This window comes from Echiichthys vipera (assembly GCF_963691815.1).
Source record: "Echiichthys vipera genome assembly, chromosome: 13".
In the NCBI taxonomy this organism is placed as follows: domain Eukaryota; kingdom Metazoa; phylum Chordata; class Actinopteri; order Perciformes; family Trachinidae; genus Echiichthys; species Echiichthys vipera.
This window is the reverse complement of record NC_139838.1, coordinates 21254696-21272299: the sequence shown is the minus strand read 5'-3', so window position 1 is coordinate 21272299 and position 17604 is coordinate 21254696. Positions and strand designations below refer to the sequence as shown.

General features: G+C 41.2%; 1 protein-coding gene across 5 annotated transcripts in view; it reads right to left on the bottom strand.

Moving 5' to 3' along the window:
• LOC310955661 (RNA-binding motif, single-stranded-interacting protein 3) overlaps positions 1–17604 on the bottom strand; it is a gene marked incomplete at both ends in the record, with an annotated part of 278373 nt that overhangs the window by 27005 nt on the left and 233764 nt on the right. For all 5 annotated transcript variants that reach the window (XM_083925620.1, XM_083925623.1, XM_083925621.1 and 2 more), the window contains 3 exons: positions 7673–7723; positions 11352–11448; positions 14384–14427. In XM_083925620.1, the coding sequence (XP_083781746.1) occupies positions 7673–7723; positions 11352–11448; positions 14384–14427 (192 nt within the window). The remainder of the gene's footprint in view (positions 1–7672; positions 7724–11351; positions 11449–14383; positions 14428–17604) is intronic.

Below are 17604 nucleotides of genomic sequence, written 5' to 3'. Positions count from 1 at the left end.
TTAATTGCAAACCTGACAAGAACCTACAGGGAAAAGGGGATCATTTCTGTGAAAATGAAGCAGCTGAGGGGCCACAACAATGTATGTTCACAGATTAGCATGTGGAGCCAGATACCGATGAAGGATTTGTCACCTCTGGGCTGGCAAAGATGTTTATCTACCGTGTTACTATTTGTCCTCCACAATGAAATGACACCACGAGGGATGATGGATCAGTCTCCTGCCACTTATTGATTCATTTGTCTGTCAATCATGTGCAATGTGTCAGAGGATGGAGATGGAATTACATAAAACGTTTTACTACTGAAACCAGCATTTTCACACCAGTTGGCACATGAGTTGCCCTATGCTACAATTATAGCCCGCTGGCCACTTCATTAGGTGCACCTGTACCAATCTTATGTAATCCAATGCAACAGCTTTGCTATAAATTCTGCCTTTACAAATATAATACTGTTCAGTTTTGATTGACCCACTGAGGTATTTATTTAACTACATGGTTATTGCAGAGGTTGTACCTTACCTTAGGGGTGTTGAAATGGATTGTGTAATATTGAGAGGTGTTTCTTATATTTTGGCCACCCATCTAGAATATTAGAAACACCTTAATATAATACATTTCAGTACAACATCCACTAGGACCCAAATAATACAATTAAGTAGAATTATCACCATTCTTAATTGTAAACAAAAACTAAAAAATTTTTTTTTTGTAAAAGTAGAATTCATGGCCAAGCTGTTGTATTGGATGACATTAGATTGTACAAGTGTACCTAATAAATTGGCTTGTGAGTGTATGTTACTAATTGGAATTAATTGAGATTTTTCATGGCTATGCTGTTACAGAAGGCAGAGGTCTACTGCACAAATTAAACATCCCTATTATGACTGATTATGACTATAAAATGCTCATAGTAATGATGCTATTATCCAAAAAAAGCCACTAACTTGAGGAGGACAAGATATTTGGATGAAGTTGTGTGTGTGTGTCCGGTGTGTGTGTGTGTGTGTGTGTGTGTGTGTGTCTGTGTGTGTTTGTGTGTGTGTACATTACATGTGTATGTAAGAGAGGATAAGGATGCTAGATGAAGCATGTAACAGTATTTGTCATGTCTTCATGGGAGGTCCATTCCTCTCCACGCTCGGATCAACCGTTCTCTGACTGGCTTTTGTAGACAAACGGATCATTTCACACTCAAGAATCTCTCCAGAATATTTACCCTATTTACAAAAGCAAAAACAAGATTAGAAATTCAATTAAAAAAACACAGTGAGCTAATAAAGCCTGTCCACCAAAGCACATCTGCTTTTGTCTCAAGATGTATTTCTGCTATTATAGCAGCATTTTTTTCAGGGTAATATCCAAAAGCTTATGAAAATGCAGCAGCTCAATCTCTCTGTCAGTCACCCTGTGGCAATGCAACAATATCTCTCTTATATGAATGCAACTTTAACCCTGAACAGATGATTTTTTGCAGGCATCGACACAGTAACTGCAGTTGTACTCTGAAAGGGCAAAAGAGAAGAGAGAGATGGAGAGAGAGCAAGAGAAAAAGAGAGGCAGGAGGGATAGAGTGAGACAAAAACAGGGAGAAATGAGAGAGAGATGCATAGGAAGAAGTAGAGGCGGAGTGAGAATGGGAGAGGGATAGAAAGATAAAAGCAGGAGAGAAAGAGCAGCGAGAGCAACTCAAGGACGACCGTAGCCCCGTCTCAAATTCTGCCTCGCCAGTCGTATCCATGAGGCCAACATAATGTTCCCCTTCTGAATCCGCGGAACGTTTTACGTGTCAAGCGGGGAGATGGGTATCACACAGTGCACCGATTCACCCCCATCCGATGAGGGCAGAGAGTTATGGTTCAATTCTACGAGGCCTAGCAAGCGTCTATTCAAAGCTGAAGCCAGGGAGAACTGGCCGGGGTGCAACGGAGAGGAGTTCAATAATTCACCTTCAGTATGTAAGGGCCAATGCACTCCAGCAAATACACACTGGAAGCACATACAGTTCACAGCGAGGGAAAGGGAAAAAAAAGAAAAGAGAGTGGATAAGTCATGGGGAAAGACAGCAATGCTGCGCTTGGCTGGAACTGCAGCTACTCCGGCACTCTTTGGCAGTATGAAGTGAATTTGAGCGTCTGTGTGCATGATTAATGATCTGTATGTTAGTGAGATTAACCATTAAGAATGTGTTTCTGCACTCAAACTGTGTCTGTTTAGGCAGTTGTGCATATGTGTGTCTGCTGCATGTGTGTTTCTGTCTTTTGGGGCATTTAATCTTTCAGTTTGCTCCTCTTCCACAAGGTCTGCTGTAGTAATAGACCAATTTATTGGTTGGCTTATTAATTGGGCCGATTAATGCCCTTTTGAGAGAATCTGCATCAGCCAGTGCCTGCACTCACGAGGTAATTGCTGGCTGCTGTTGAACAAAGTTAGCACTCCCCCTTGTGTCAGTTTCACCGCTCTATGGGCACAAGTCAGCGCCGTGGTACCAAACTAGCTTACAGGGCTTGGCCGCCCCAAGTCCACCACTCCTACTACAGACGCATGAAAAATGCATCAGATTTGGTCATTTGGGATGGTTGCGGGATGATAAGCAAGTGCAACTTTGAAGCTTTTAAGTGCCATCCACACGACAATGCAATGTTAAGGAAATGAAACCAAAAGTAAAATTTTGTATCTCATGTGTTATTAATTTGTTGTATTTTATCCAATGCAAAAAACCACGATATCAGCTTTATATATAAAAGCACAAAAGACAAGCAGTCATGCTGTTCTGACATCCCGTGCCTAAACTGCCAAATAGAGCACAGCATTAGGAGATCTGAGAGACAGTATGGGAGAAGAAGAGAGAGGGAAGACAAGTGATAAACAGTGGGGAAAAGAAAGACGAGCAACGCCTGCAAGAACAAGCTGCAACCTCATTTAGCTGTCCACTTTACAAAACACTGTCACTTTCAATCAAGTTCCACGCCGAGTGCATCTCGACCATTAATTGGGGATAAACAAATTTTGAAAACTGTTCTCTCCTCACTCTCTCTGTCCTCCCGCTAACAAAGTGCCAGCTCTGCTACGAGGATGAAGTCCAGTTTCGTATGGATGGACTTGTCAAACTTAATCTAGTCAGATAAAAAAACAAACACCTTTGCTGAAGCGGTACAAGCTGCAACGCTCTCTGTTTACTGTGCAATAAGCAAACTCTGGGTCAAGTTGTTCTCAACTTCAACATACTGTGGTTTGATTTACTGCCATTAAATATCATCTGTAATTTCCTACAATTTATTGTGCGACACTATTTTTTTAAGGGCGTTTATGTCTACAAAGTACTGGGATGCTGGAATAAAGTAAGACAGCAACAGCAGCAGCTAATTAACAAGGTCTTTAATCATATATGGCTCTACCGACCCGTTACATCATTTTACAAACAAGCTCAGTTTGTTCTAGAGCTACTGGACTTTTAAGGTCAACAACCAGACAATTTATCATGATTAAACCTCACAGCGGGCATCAATAGGATATACAGTAAGTGATTTCAAGTAAAAAGTGCAGATAACTTCAAATAAGCATAAAGAGCACTGCTGTAGCTTTAACTATCAAAGAAATATGAAAACCAGCAGTCAGTCATGAACCTCACTGGAGAATATTATTAAGTATGTATGATCCCATAAACAATGGAACCTGGTCTTTACAGATGTTTACATTGAGAACAGTTTAGCCCTATATATTAGATAACATAATAGGCTACATACAGTATATGTGAATATAGTGAAGTGAGATACAGAATTTGGATCTGAAGCCACTCCATATTTACTATACAGTGCTCTATATTTACTATATTCACCATTTCATTAAAGCCCCTGAATTCTGACTCATGAAAATGTACTATATGTACAAGTGCCCTCAAAAAAACAATGTAATGAAAGAAAATGTGTCCACCACTACTTTCTAAAAATCCCACAATGCAATGTTCCTCATTTATAGATTAAAGAAGAACTGTTGCGTTACTCAATATTCAGCAGTCATGAAGCAAAATAATCATAAATAGTATAGAAATGTCCCGGATTTTAATTTACTGGTCATACTTTGGTGTATACTATTCAGGGAGTAAGTTAGTGAATCTAAAGACTCTGCCACCAACAGTTGGGTTCAGTTAAACATTGTGTTGCTAGTAGCGACCACTACAGTACTGTACTGTTACAGCTCGACAGTAACATCTATCGCTAGCCTTTAGTTGAAGCATTATCTGTAGAAACTCTTTAGTTACAGTATAGCTGTCTAGTGATTGCCCATCAGCTGTTTGTTGATTTATTTTTTCTGTGATCAGTTTACTGCTAACCAAGCTATCCACTAACTGTCTGAGGCTAATGTGTCATTTTTAGGACTCAGTAACTCAGAGTTTAGATATTCTGTTGCTCATAGCAACCTCCACTGGTAAGGTGCCATGGCAGTTTAACCTTCAGTGCTACAGTGTTGCTAAGATAACGTTCCAGATACCCTTAATGATCATTTTCAGTCGGGCTGACTGTTATGTGTTACGAGACACACATGTCTGTTCTACTCTGACATATGACTGGCTAGCTGTGACCCTTTCCCCTTCCATGCTTGACCGCCTCCATATTGCCCGGACGCCAAGAGCGCCATTGCTCAACGCTCCATTGGTTTAACATGCGACACGTGGTCGGATCGGCTAAACTGCAGCACAATCAATTGGTTTTTAATGCTTTGAGTAGGCCCCCGAGCTCTTGAAGCTAGCATGCTTGGGTAATTTGATGTGATTCACTGAGCTGGTGGCAAGCTGTGTGTAAGGGGCGGTCTACTGTGTATGTAGCTGGTAGCAGATATAAGCGTGGGTCATAAAGAGGGGCAGATTGGTAGCTATGATCCAGTGACAGCGGAGACAGCTGGGGTTAGCAACTAGCAGCCGTTAGGTGCCAGAGAGAGCCACAAGAACACAATGGGGATGGGGCCATGGGGACAGATATGGCCACATGGCTTCTTCTGGCATTAAGGCCTGATGAGATGAACACCACAGTACAATACGGCTACTGGCTAGTGACTACTGCCAATGGCTCCAAGAGGCCTCATGACATAAGGCTGGAAGATGGATGGCTGTCAGGCAGCCGTGCAGGCTGGTTAGGAATAACTGCTATTGACCAAACATATGGCACTGCATTACACATACAGTGTACAAAGAGATGTATCAGGCAAATATGAGCAGTTACACAAACATAGGCGATGAGGCTGTGTACGTTCTGTCTGCGTGCTGACAGACAAACCATAACAACATATAGAGAGTCTGAGAAGATGCCAGAGGATGAAGAAACGGTATGCACATACACATGCATTGGTATAATCAAGATTAGAGATTGACGTTTTTTTTTTTATCATTGGCCTTGGCCGATACGTCGTTCTCACAACAGGCAGACTCACTTAGCATGTTAGTGAGCTAACATTAATCCTGTGTGAAAAGTGCATCACTAGGAAAGTGCAGCCCTGACTGCAAAGATAGCAAGCTAAGACATGGAAGAGGGTTTAGGTGAAAGGCAGGCGGTCGCGTGGCTAAAAGGTAAATTGAGCGGCTTGGAGGGCAGCTGCAGATGGTTGTGGTGTGTGTGTGCCTAGCTGGTGGCCTGCTGCGTCTAGATTACATGTTCACTGTCCCACAGCGTGAGTGGAAGTGAGATGGGTAGGACCGAGTGGTAAATGGCCACAGTGGGGAGCCATGTGGCTGGTTGAGCACTCCTCAAGTGAGTGAGTGCTGGACCATCAGCTGCAGAGTCCAGTGTTTCCCAATTTGTGCAATCACAGGGACTCACAAGCAGGTGTTTTTTTGACTCTAACAATACTATTGACACTTTCATGTCAGTGACAGTAGCAGCCGGAGGAGCTGATAGAAAATACCAGTTAATACATTTTTGTATTGTAAACACAATTTATTAACAGTATTACAAAGTTACATTTTTCCAAGGATCCATTACACAAATTAAAAAATGTATATATTATGAAACTAGTGTACTGTATATTATTGAAAAATATGTAAAAATCTTAGTTATTCAAGTTTTTTTTTAATATTATTATAAGGCTTTCAGGTTGATATTGATCAACTATTCAGTGTGAAACATATCTAGTTTCTCAATATAATGTCACTTTATGACACTGCACTGCAAGATATTATCCTGACATCATAAATACCAGATAGTAAGGTGTTTCTTATTCACCTGCATGAATATTATTTTAATCCGTACATTTAAATAAACGTTGATACTACAGCATGAGTTAAATTATGTTGTATGTCAAAGACAGAACAACTTACGGTTCAGTAAAGTTAACTTTACTATAATGCACTTCATAGTAGAGCAGCTCACAAAAATGGCTTATTATTCCTTTACAATAATTTCTCTACTGTATGTAAATATTAACTCTGTATTGTACTGCAGGGCATTGTAATGTAGCAGACTTTAAGTCTATCTGGTTAATTATTATCTGTGGAACAATGAAACTGTTTCACGATTGTAAAGAATCAAATACATGTGCCCTTCCCTGGTTCAGAGCAATGAGGAACAATGTACACTGAATGTGCTTCGGGGGCCTTGAAAAGCCTCGAGCAAACTTTAAAGCCTCTGGCAGAATGATTAAGAAGCTTTAAGCAACAAAATGAGAACACTTATGGAGCCATTATCAGTCAAAGCTCAACCTTAAAACAATTTACCAAACCACTAATGCTCTTTTTTGCTACAACATCAGGGAAGCAACTCTGGCATTTACCGTTGGTACGTTACTACAACCATGCATCTAAAACGTGAATACGCTGGGCTATTAGAGTCTCTGAAGACATTCTCGAAACCTGGTTAGGATATGTTGTCTGACTTGTGAATAAAAACCAAAACATCATTCAAATATCACTAGAAGTAGTAAAATATGATTTTACCAGAAAAGAAAAAATAACGCTTAAATACAGAAAACCGGTGTTCTGTACGCTTCCAGTGTGACTGAATACCACTGGATGCAATGTAACCACCTCAGTCCTGCGTGGGCAGACTGTGTTTCTAGTGAACTAAATCTAATTAATATTAATTTTCTCCTGTCTGCCTTCTGGGCTGGTAACCCAGAGCAACGGCCTACAGCCTGTCTGTATTGTGCTGCGGTCTGGTAAATGATGCTGAATCGCTTCCTGGCACATCCAACACCTATAAACTCCGAACCAAAAAAAAAACTAAATGTGTTTGTATACTTAGGGAAGATGGAAACATGTGGTTATCAGAACGGGATAGTATGCTTTTATAGAACTGTATAGTAATTGCAGGACAAAAGTGGTGTAATCATTTAGCTATAAGAAGTTTTCATGTGGTACTGAAATGGTATGTGCATGAATGCAATTTAGTAGGTTTGACATTTGACCTGCAGTAGAGGAAGAATGCTGCTATAATGTTTTCCAGAGAGAAACAATTTTTCTGATCAGTCGTATTGCTCTAAATATAAAAAAATATTCCATGTTGTAAACTTTTTTCAGCACGAACATGTAAAAAACTTCTTTTAACAAGCTCCTCCTAAACCTTTCAACAACTCTGGTGAAACATGGCAGAAAGGGGACACTGAAGGCAAACCATACATTATGAACTAAGGGTGGGCCCTGACAGGGAGTCAGTTACTGCAGGTGAATGGTAGAGTACTTACTGTAGGTTGCATAACATATTGTTGATGAGGCATCCATGACGTACTCTGGACCTGAGGAGAAACACATAAAATGCAAAATGATGGTGTCAATAAAAATAAAAAAAATTCCTCATTCTTACTCAGATCCAAGATAAAGCAATAAACGCTGTTCAAATATTCACAATATGTTCAGACACTTGAGTCTGGAGGTTTTAAATTGATTGCATTGGTTTTAATACACCAAAATGGCTGAACTTTACACAGAATAAGTTGTGCCAAAGAATTACAAAAATAATTTGAAAGTCTGGAGGCAGCAAATCTCCCTCCTGCCTTCTCATTATTGCCAACAGTACGACTTGTGCATGGAGCCCATAAATTAGGTTCCTTCTCTATTGTAATAATAATGATAATATTAATGCAGTACCCAGTGCTGTTGCAAGAGTGGTGAAACATTGTGAAAATTCAAAGGGACTGTCAGCTACTGTAGAGAGGACCCACACAATTGCAGTAGGACTACTTAAAAGTTAAAAGAAAAGATACGTAAAAAGGATTTGAAAGTGGTGGACAGAGCTTTTTTTTGTTTCGGAGGTACCGCAAAAGGGGTTGATCAGAGGGAAACATATACAGACATGCATATTCCCAGATGTTGATGAGAAAGTTAAAGAGATGGTGAAACAGTGACGAGACGATGATCAAGAGACCGGGGGAATGGAGGAACAAACAGAGCTTTTAGATGTGCTGGAGAGAGGAATCAGACAGCTTGTAGCAGACAAACACACAGGCTGGCCACTGATCCTGGTAAAATGATTAGATTAAACAAAGACAAACATGGAATAATCTGCTATAAGAGCAATCAATCCTCCGCGCCAACCCAAACGCGTGATTTGGATCCACACCTAAACAAGCTTGATATTCCATAACATGAAGCCAAGTCTGTTTGTTTATACATGGCAGTATTTGTTCTCCCCAGCTGAACGGGACAGCAGATAGACACAGAGAAAGATTATCTTTAATCACTTATCTTCATGCACGATACTGCATGACCAACCGTGATTTATTTAATAGAGAGACTTAGACTCTAGTTTTGTATACTTTTCTAGATTTAAGGCGCCTTTGGGGTGTCCAGGATGAATGTTGACAATCATGAGAGAAATGTGGTGAAATCTTTTCTGTGTTAAATTAAAAAAAATGGCAATAGCAACGGCAAAGTCCACGATAATGAATTATTTATAGTTTATACACATGTGCATGATAGTATATTATTCTTCATTGTAATCCTGCTCATAATCCCCTTTTCACTACATGTATTTGTAATCTTAAATCTTTTCTTTTCTGTCACTTTAACAGAATAAAGTGATATCCTAATTACGTAATGTAATACCATGTATTCTGTTGAGCCTGTTACTAGGATGCTATCGACTTCTACTACTACTTCTAATGATAGGGTATCCAGAAGCTGAGAGACAGAACTCTGTGAATTTAGAGATGCACAAAATTTAATTTACCTTTATCTTCTCCGTAGTAAAATGTTTACTGTCATAACTTCTACCTTCACACAATGGAATATGTGTTGTGGAGGTCAGCGTATTTTGGTTCAAATATCAATTTTGCTTGATTTTTTTTGCCGTAATACTTGACAGAAAAACAGTGCAGTCTGTGCCACTGTGGCTCATGCAGCTGTCTGAGAGAGTGCAGCCTCTCTCTTTCCGATGGAAATGACGGGCCAATGGTACAATTATAAAACCATAAGAATATAACCATATGGCCTCAGGTAGAGTGCTTTCACGACAGCTTGTGAAAATACTTAAATGCAGCATTAAGAGACCTGAAAGACTTGTCTTGACTGACTTGTGACTTGACTTGGATTTTCCCCAAATGATCGAAAAACAGCTCTGACGTGTTCTGCTTATTTAACCTTACAACAGTTAGTAAGGTAGAGTTAGTCTATAGCTATAGTAGGTTCAGTGTGAGTGATTGGTATTATGTGCATGACCTAGGAAGCTCCCTACCTCTGGCTGAACTTCACCACTTGTGTTACCGTTTAAAACAGCCTGTCAACCAATAATCCAAAAAAACGCCCAGTCAGTCGTTCAGCTGCACGGTCGGCCAGTTGGCCACCCATCCAACCAGTCACTCAGTCACACGTAAAGCCAAACAACCAGCCTGTTAGCTAGTTAGTAAGCTGGCCAGCCAGCCACATATTTAGTCAGCCAGTGAGCCAGTCTGCAGAGCCAGTGATGTAAACCAGGCCACGGTTGGCTGGCGGCACTAGCTGAGATCTTGGTAGTGATCTGGCCTCGGCTGGCTCCTGTCACGTGGAGCATCAAAGCTGTTTTTCCAGGAAACAAAGCCAATCTTCATTCAAGCTAACCGGAGGCAGACTTGAAAGAACACCAGAACACTGCTGGCATGGGTCATTTGCAGATTTTGATAATTCAACGCCATCAAACTAGTAGCTCAAAAAATATCCACTCAACATAAACATAACAGAGGGAATGGCAGATTCAGTCAATTCTATGCACCTTGAGATTTTCATTACAAAGGCAATAGTTTCCATCATGAAAGAAAGCGATTTCCTTTTGTCTGGCACATGTGGCTGCCTGGCTTGTCTTCCTTTTTTCTTTTCCCTCTGTCTCTTTGTACTTGAACAGAAGATGAAGGACTCACCTTCCTGCCGTGACTGGCTGAAGGGCAATATTACAGGAAGCGATGGCAGAGCTGCCCGATATTGAAACTGTGAGGATTAATATTCCTCAAAAGCCTGGCTATTGTTTTTGATAAATCAATTTGGGAAGCCTTCCGAGAGCGGATTAGAGACGCGCCCTGGCCCACTTTCCTCCCTCCTCTTTCCCCTACCCCTCCACCGCAGGTACTGGACCAGAGTTTTAATCAAGCATACCTCAAAGACGGGCACAGCAACCTTCAGCAACACCCCTCCTCTGCACCCCCACCCGAGCCATCGCCATCACTGCTATCAGTGATATTTTTTCTCCTCTCCCTAGTTGTCTTTCTATCCATCTGTCCCTTTTTATTTTCCCCATCTATCCTTCATCTCCTCTCTCTTCCTCACTATCCTCGTCTGTCTGTCTCTGCATACCAAACAGAGGCAATGTTAAACGATATTGTCTGAGCGAGAGGGCACAGTAGCCTCTTGATGTTTAGATTGGGCAAAGGGTGCTGCGTGAAATGCGCGGTGACGGAAATCGGTTAATGCTCTTGACATCTAACACAGCCAATTTTCACGTTCTTGTTCTGTTCCCTTTCATTACTCTACAGATCACAGCCGTGAGGAATGTGGAAATTCACTTTGGGAGACGAAGCGATTGCATCCAAGTTAGTAAAAATAAAATAAAATAAAAAAACGCCTTTAGTGCGTTAGCAGCTGAAGGAGCACAAAAGAGGTCAGGTAACTGGGAGGGAGGAAAGTGTTTCTTTTTCCTAGACACTTTCATTCTTGATGGGTGATTTAAGTTTTTTCTTCCCTGTCAGCCTTTTTTTTTTTGGTGCTTCTTTTCTGATGCCAGTTGTGTTTGCCGCCTACGAAACAGATGTCATCATGCACAGCTGGAACGGCAAAGAAAGGATGAGAGAGCACACGCTGTTTTGCAGCCCGCCCCCTCTGTTGCTTCCCCTTACACAAAACAAACCCTCATATTACGCATACAGTAATCCACCCATAATGCGGTGCATTATGGCCCACCTGATATGTGGAAACGGGGGAAGCAGCGATGAAGGGCGTGATGGAGGTCTGTGCAATCATGCGGTTGGTGGCGATGCTGTAAGGCGAGGAGTAGAACCTGCGGAGGGTGAGAGAGGGAGGGAGAGAAAGAGGGGAAGGAAGTTGGAAAAAAGAGAGGCAGAAAGGAGATAATGAGTAAAGGAGGAGAGGACATAGCAGAATTAGTTATAGAACATAATGTAAACATGAAATTCTGCTAACTTAATACAAAAATGGTGTATCAACTGACAGATCAGGTCTATACAAAAGTTTCTCTGTCTATATACCAAAGAAACAACACACACACACACACACACACACACACACACACACACACACACACACACACACACACACACACACACACACACACACACACACACACACACACACACACACACACACACACACACACACACACACACACACACACACACACACACACACAACACACTGTCGATTTATCCTGCAGCTTGTTCAGAGCAAACACACGGCCATATATTGTATTTCGAACGCCACATAAAAGTTTCATGAAGTGTCTTATAGTGTTCTCAATTGAAAAGTCGGGTTTTATCACATCAAATTGAGCTTTGTCATCGTATAAAGTGGAGGTTGTCTGTATTTTCTTTTCAATGTGGATTCTAGTATTAAGGCTACACTGTACCGTGCTGCCTGGCTGGCTTAAGCAGTGGAAAACGTAATGCATTTTAAGAAGCTAGGGTTTGACATGAGCTGCAGAGAAACGAGGTGGTCGGTTTCTCTTCTTTATCTCATTGCTGAAGGTTTATGGCAACAGAATGTCGCTGTGATCCCTGTGAGGCGGTGGAACATCCAATAGTTTCTGTCACCTGAGCTAAAGATCATATTACTAAAGTTATGTAGAAGGTTTAAAAACAAGCATCAGCTCTTCATGTTTTGTATTACATTATATTTTAACTCTAATGTTGTATTTGGGGAATATATATTTGAAGATAAAAAGAGACAGGTATTTTGCCGTTATGAATATTTTTTTTACACAGACAAGTGTAACAGGAGTATAAAGTACATTAATTCAAGTATTAATGCAAACTAATGTAAATTTAGTCTAACAATAGTATATATATATATATGGGTAATTTGCATCATAATCATATTTTGAATTCACTAATCCAATTTGCCCTGTGAACCCACCATCTGCAGGAATAAGCTTTGGGGTCTATTGTCAGTGTCAGCCGGGCAGTAGGGAAAGTTGGGTACCTAGGTGTGCTGAACCCTGGCATCACAGACTGGCTCTCGGGATGTGGAGTCTTGTGTGGGGGTACAGTGGGAGTCTGGGTTACCAGGGTCATAACTACCGTATGAGTTGGAGAGAGAGAGAGAGAGAGCTGTGTCCGTACTCTCGGGCAATAAGTCAAACACTTTTCAAAGAGTGTTCGGCTCCACCAGAGTTGCCCCGTGTCACTGATTTGGACTGTGATTTTCATAGGTAAGATCTCAGGGAAAGTGTCTGGTTTGGAAACCTCAGAGTTGCTATTCTTTGCAGATGATGTGGTCTTGTTGTCTTCATCAGACCGTGACCTCCTGCATGCACAGTTTGCAGTCAACTGTGAAGCCCAGGATGAGAGTCAGCATCTCTGAGTCTGAGGCCATGGTACTGGTAATGGTGTCAGATAATTGCTCCGTCTTGGTTGGGAGTGAGTTGTTGCACCAAGGGAAGAAGCTCAAGGATCTCAGGGACTTTAGGGTTAAAATGGAGTGTGAAATCAAGGTTCTTGGTGTGCCCTCAGCAGTAGTGTGGGCGTCGTACCAGATTTTCCTCTGCAGTGTAGCTGGGCTCACTCTTAGAGATAGGGTAATGATCTCAGACATCCAGAAGGGAGCTGGAGTAGAGCTACTGCTCCTTTGTGTCGAAAGGGGCCAGTTCAGGTGGGTCAGCATTGGATTAGGATGCTTCCAGGGCGCCTTCCTTTGGAGGTTTTCCAACTGGTAGGGGACCCCAGAGTAGACCTCCGGAGATATCAATATATATATATACATCATCTGGCTTGGGAACATCTCAATATCCTTAAAATGCAAAAGGCCTGCTGCCACCGCGTCCCAGCCCCGGATAAGCGGCAGAAAATGGATGAATGGATGAATAATCCAATTTGCACTTAAATTTTGATGTACCAATAACCACATTCTGACAAATGTGGAGTGGCATTTCTCTTTACATTTTCAGTTCAACTGCGTTTTTATTTTCTACTTCACATTAACATATGAAATAAATTGACTGTATACCTCCACATTCATTGCTAGCTGATTCACTTTATTTTTTCTATTTTTTATATTGTATTAGCATTTGTATAAAATTGACTACTTTCTTTGCTACTTAATTCACCCTGTTTCCCTTTTTTCTGGAACATCATCATTAAGCAAAACTTCTGGTCAAATATATTACGAGTGAATCATTCCTTCCCCAGCAGGTCTGTTGCTTAACACAAATATCTCTGGGATTATAATTTGGTGGATTTGCAGCAAAGCAGGCTTTAACATGGCAGGCTGTGTGTAATGAGTGCTGCTATTCATCCAGTTTTTGGGTTGAGATTGACTCTGAGTCATTGGGGGATAAGTGGTTTAGGAAGCAGGGAATGAGGAGCTTCCTGTGAATGACTGAGGCCAGAGGGAGATAGAGGGGAGCCTCCACACTCTCCTTCCTGTCTCAGTACAGCGGGGGAAAATAAAACATGTTGCCGGGTCATTTATTTCCAAAGCAGCATTAGGTCATGACATAAAGACAGGAACACACGCATACGAACACCCAAACACACGTAAACACACACAAGCTCACTCAACTACCCTTTGCCATTTCTCAACTGACCCAACGATTGAAAACTGATGCTTTAAGTCCATACAGATTCTCCTAATCAAACAGTAACAAAGTGCAGCCACTACATTAATCTTTAGGTATGGCAGTATTATTGACTAGGGTTCTATGAGCCAAGAGGTGAGTGTATTAGATGGTGCCAAGGATGGATTGAACGTCAAGCTCTTACCCATTCTGCATTGCAGCGGGATCATATGTTAACGCCATGCCAGTCTGAAAGAGAAAAAAACACAGTAAACGTGCAAGATTAATCACAATTTAAGAGAGATGGATCAGAAAAAAGGTATGAAATAACATTAAACTGAGAGAAAATTGAAAAGACATCGATAACAAAGCAAGTCACAACTTTACCTTTTATGTGTCTGTATTTTTCATTGTACCATTAAAGGAATACATTTTGAACAAACAGCTTTTTCACTTTATTTGCTGAGAGTAAGATGAGATGATTATAAGTTTTTGGTTATTTATTTTTCGCACACATTAAACAAACGATATGTAACGTGTAAGTGAGCTGCTGGTAAGAAACGTTTGTTTTTCCCTTGAACAGAGCCAAAGTAGTTACCTCTGTTCCCAGTCTGACCTTCATATTAAATGTACAGACATGAGAGTGTTATCAAATTACTCTCTAAAGTCTTATTGGCATGTACGTAGTACCAAAAGCCCGGTTATTTGATTGAGTTCATAACATTTCAGCAGAAAGTATTTTGTCAGATAAGATTGCCATCTTGGTCTAAATGGCAAAGCACACAGTGCATTGGCATTGGACAGCATTCTGTCATCGTCCCCTGTGTGTTATTTTATACTCTGTATGTCTCTGGGAAATCTGTTGATAATGTCAACCACATAATTCGCTGTACCTTTATTGTACTTGGGGGAAAAACGTGATTTATACCCTGACTCTTTTTGTTAAAAATAAATGTAATAAAATAATAATCAACTCTTTTTCAAACTGGTAAAACTGACGAAGCCAATGTGGGGAAAAGCTTGTCAATAGGAAAGTGAATTGGTATTGAAGACGCCTCTTTTTCTATTTCAATCACGTATGATCATGTATTTATGAATGAGAGGAAATGAAGAAATGCCCTTTGGAGAGAAAAGGAAAGAGCGGAGAACTGAGTCCTTTGTCTGCTGATGGTGTGTGTCCGTGTGTGAATAGGTGTGTGTGTAAGTGTCTGTGTGTGTGAGGCCCTCTAAGTCCAGGAGAGAAACCTGTGCGCCGCAATCCGTCATCTGCATTCCTGAAGGTTCTCTCCCGGAGGATAGCTAATCCGATTTCTTTTAACGGAAGGCTGCTGAGGACGGCAGATTTCATCAGCACACAGACACACACATGCACGCACACAGGCTCGCACGTACGCATGCACACACTCTTTTCTTGCCCTTGCTCTCTCACTTTGCACTCTCTCTCTTTCCTTTCTTACTCCATCATCTTCCTTTCTCTCCATTCTCTCTTCATCCTGCATCTCTTAATCTACCCTCCTACTTCCTTTCTGTACCACTTTTTTGCCCTTGTTCTTCCACAGGGCTACCTACACTGAGCTGTACCGTTAAGGGAATATGGAACAGGGGGGGATCAGTGAGCATAAACCAAACCCAGGAGAGTGAGCAAAAATACCGAATCCAAAGGGATGTGTGGATGTGTGTGTATATACGAGGGGTGGTGGGCCTTTGTGTTCACTTTTTGTGAGAGTATATGCCTCTGTCAACCAGTCAAGTTGCAGTTTACACCCATGTCTGACCAGACTTACATATTATATGTAGTGAAGACTTAGGGATATATTATAAGAAATATAATGGAAGGTATTAAGTGTATTGTTTTGCAAACGTTGATGCTTCACACACATCTTCAACTCGGAAACACAAGAGATCGCAGTACCAAGGCTAGTGTGACCAATTAATTATCTGCCCCAATCCCTTCTGTTCCTGACAGACGGACAGACTGATGCATGGACTTACAGAGGGAGGGACAGACGGACGGACAACCTAAAAACATAATGTCTCCAGTCTCTGCTGTGGACAGGGCAGAGGCATAAATAGGCTTTCTGAGGCATTATACGTAAAGCTGTAAAGGCCGGATGAAGGGACTTGCATCAGCCCATGTGTTTACATTTAAATATATATTTTAGATATATCTATATATATTTAAATATATTCTACTTTATTTTTGCCTTTAGTATTTATGAATGTCCCTGTCTGTGGGTCGATATGGGCAAAAGTCTTTGTGTCTGTAATTTATACAGTGTCTTTACACTAAATGTGAGATCAAGAGTGCATGTTTGTGTGTGTGTGTGTGTGTGTTGTTCACATGCGCGCTAATAGCGGTGGCAGACATGGCCAGCTGTCTGGTGAGGCTGATAACTCCCCTAAGTGCTGCCCTTGGTTCCGTGTGCTGATGAATTCCACAGCAGAGACGCTCCTGACCGGAGACCCTGCATGGCCAATGACTGATTACTGATGCAGTCAGCTTTTGGCTCTGCCGCAACAAGGATAAAGGAAAAGACAGAGACATTCCGTTTTCGTCTGAGCTTGATTCAAGACTGAAAAAACCTTGATACTGTACAGATCCTGTGAACAAAAGCTTGGCCCCGAGAAAAGCTCCCATGGACAGACCAGGCTTACAAAGAGGGAGTCGCTATGCATGTTGTTTTTGCATGCTAAATCGAGTTATACTTAATTTCATGCAGTAAATATGACCATTTAACAGAAAGTATATTCATAAAGAGAAAAGACTTTAAATAAAATTGCATTATCATACCCCCAAAATAAAATAAAAATTGGCAAAATGTATCAAGACAAGTGGATCCAAAGTTACAAAAAAGCAGCATAGGATACCTCAGTTGCTGCTTCTTGTAGTCAGTAATTCAAGTTTTGCACGTTGTGAATAATGATCTTGCATTAATATCTTTTTATCTGTGCTCTTGGGTGTACAAAATGCATTTTGTCTTACTAATGCATTTTCAATGCAAATGTAGATGCATTTTCCCATACCAGTAAAGCAGCTTTAAAAGAAATGTGCCATGGGTGTGTGTACATCACATCACCACACAGATCCTAAAAAAGGTTGGGTAAGGTCAGCCCATATTAGGTAGCTGTAAGGACACCTTTGCTGTACTGTTGTTATGATGGAAAACTGAGCCAAGCCATTGTATCTGTGTCTTCACCCACACACACACACACACACACACACACACACACACACACACACACACACACACACACACACACACACACACACACACACACACACACACACACACACACACACACACACACACACACACACACACACACACACACACACACACAATCACACACACACACACACACACACACACACACACACACACACACACACACACACACACACACACACACACACACACACACATA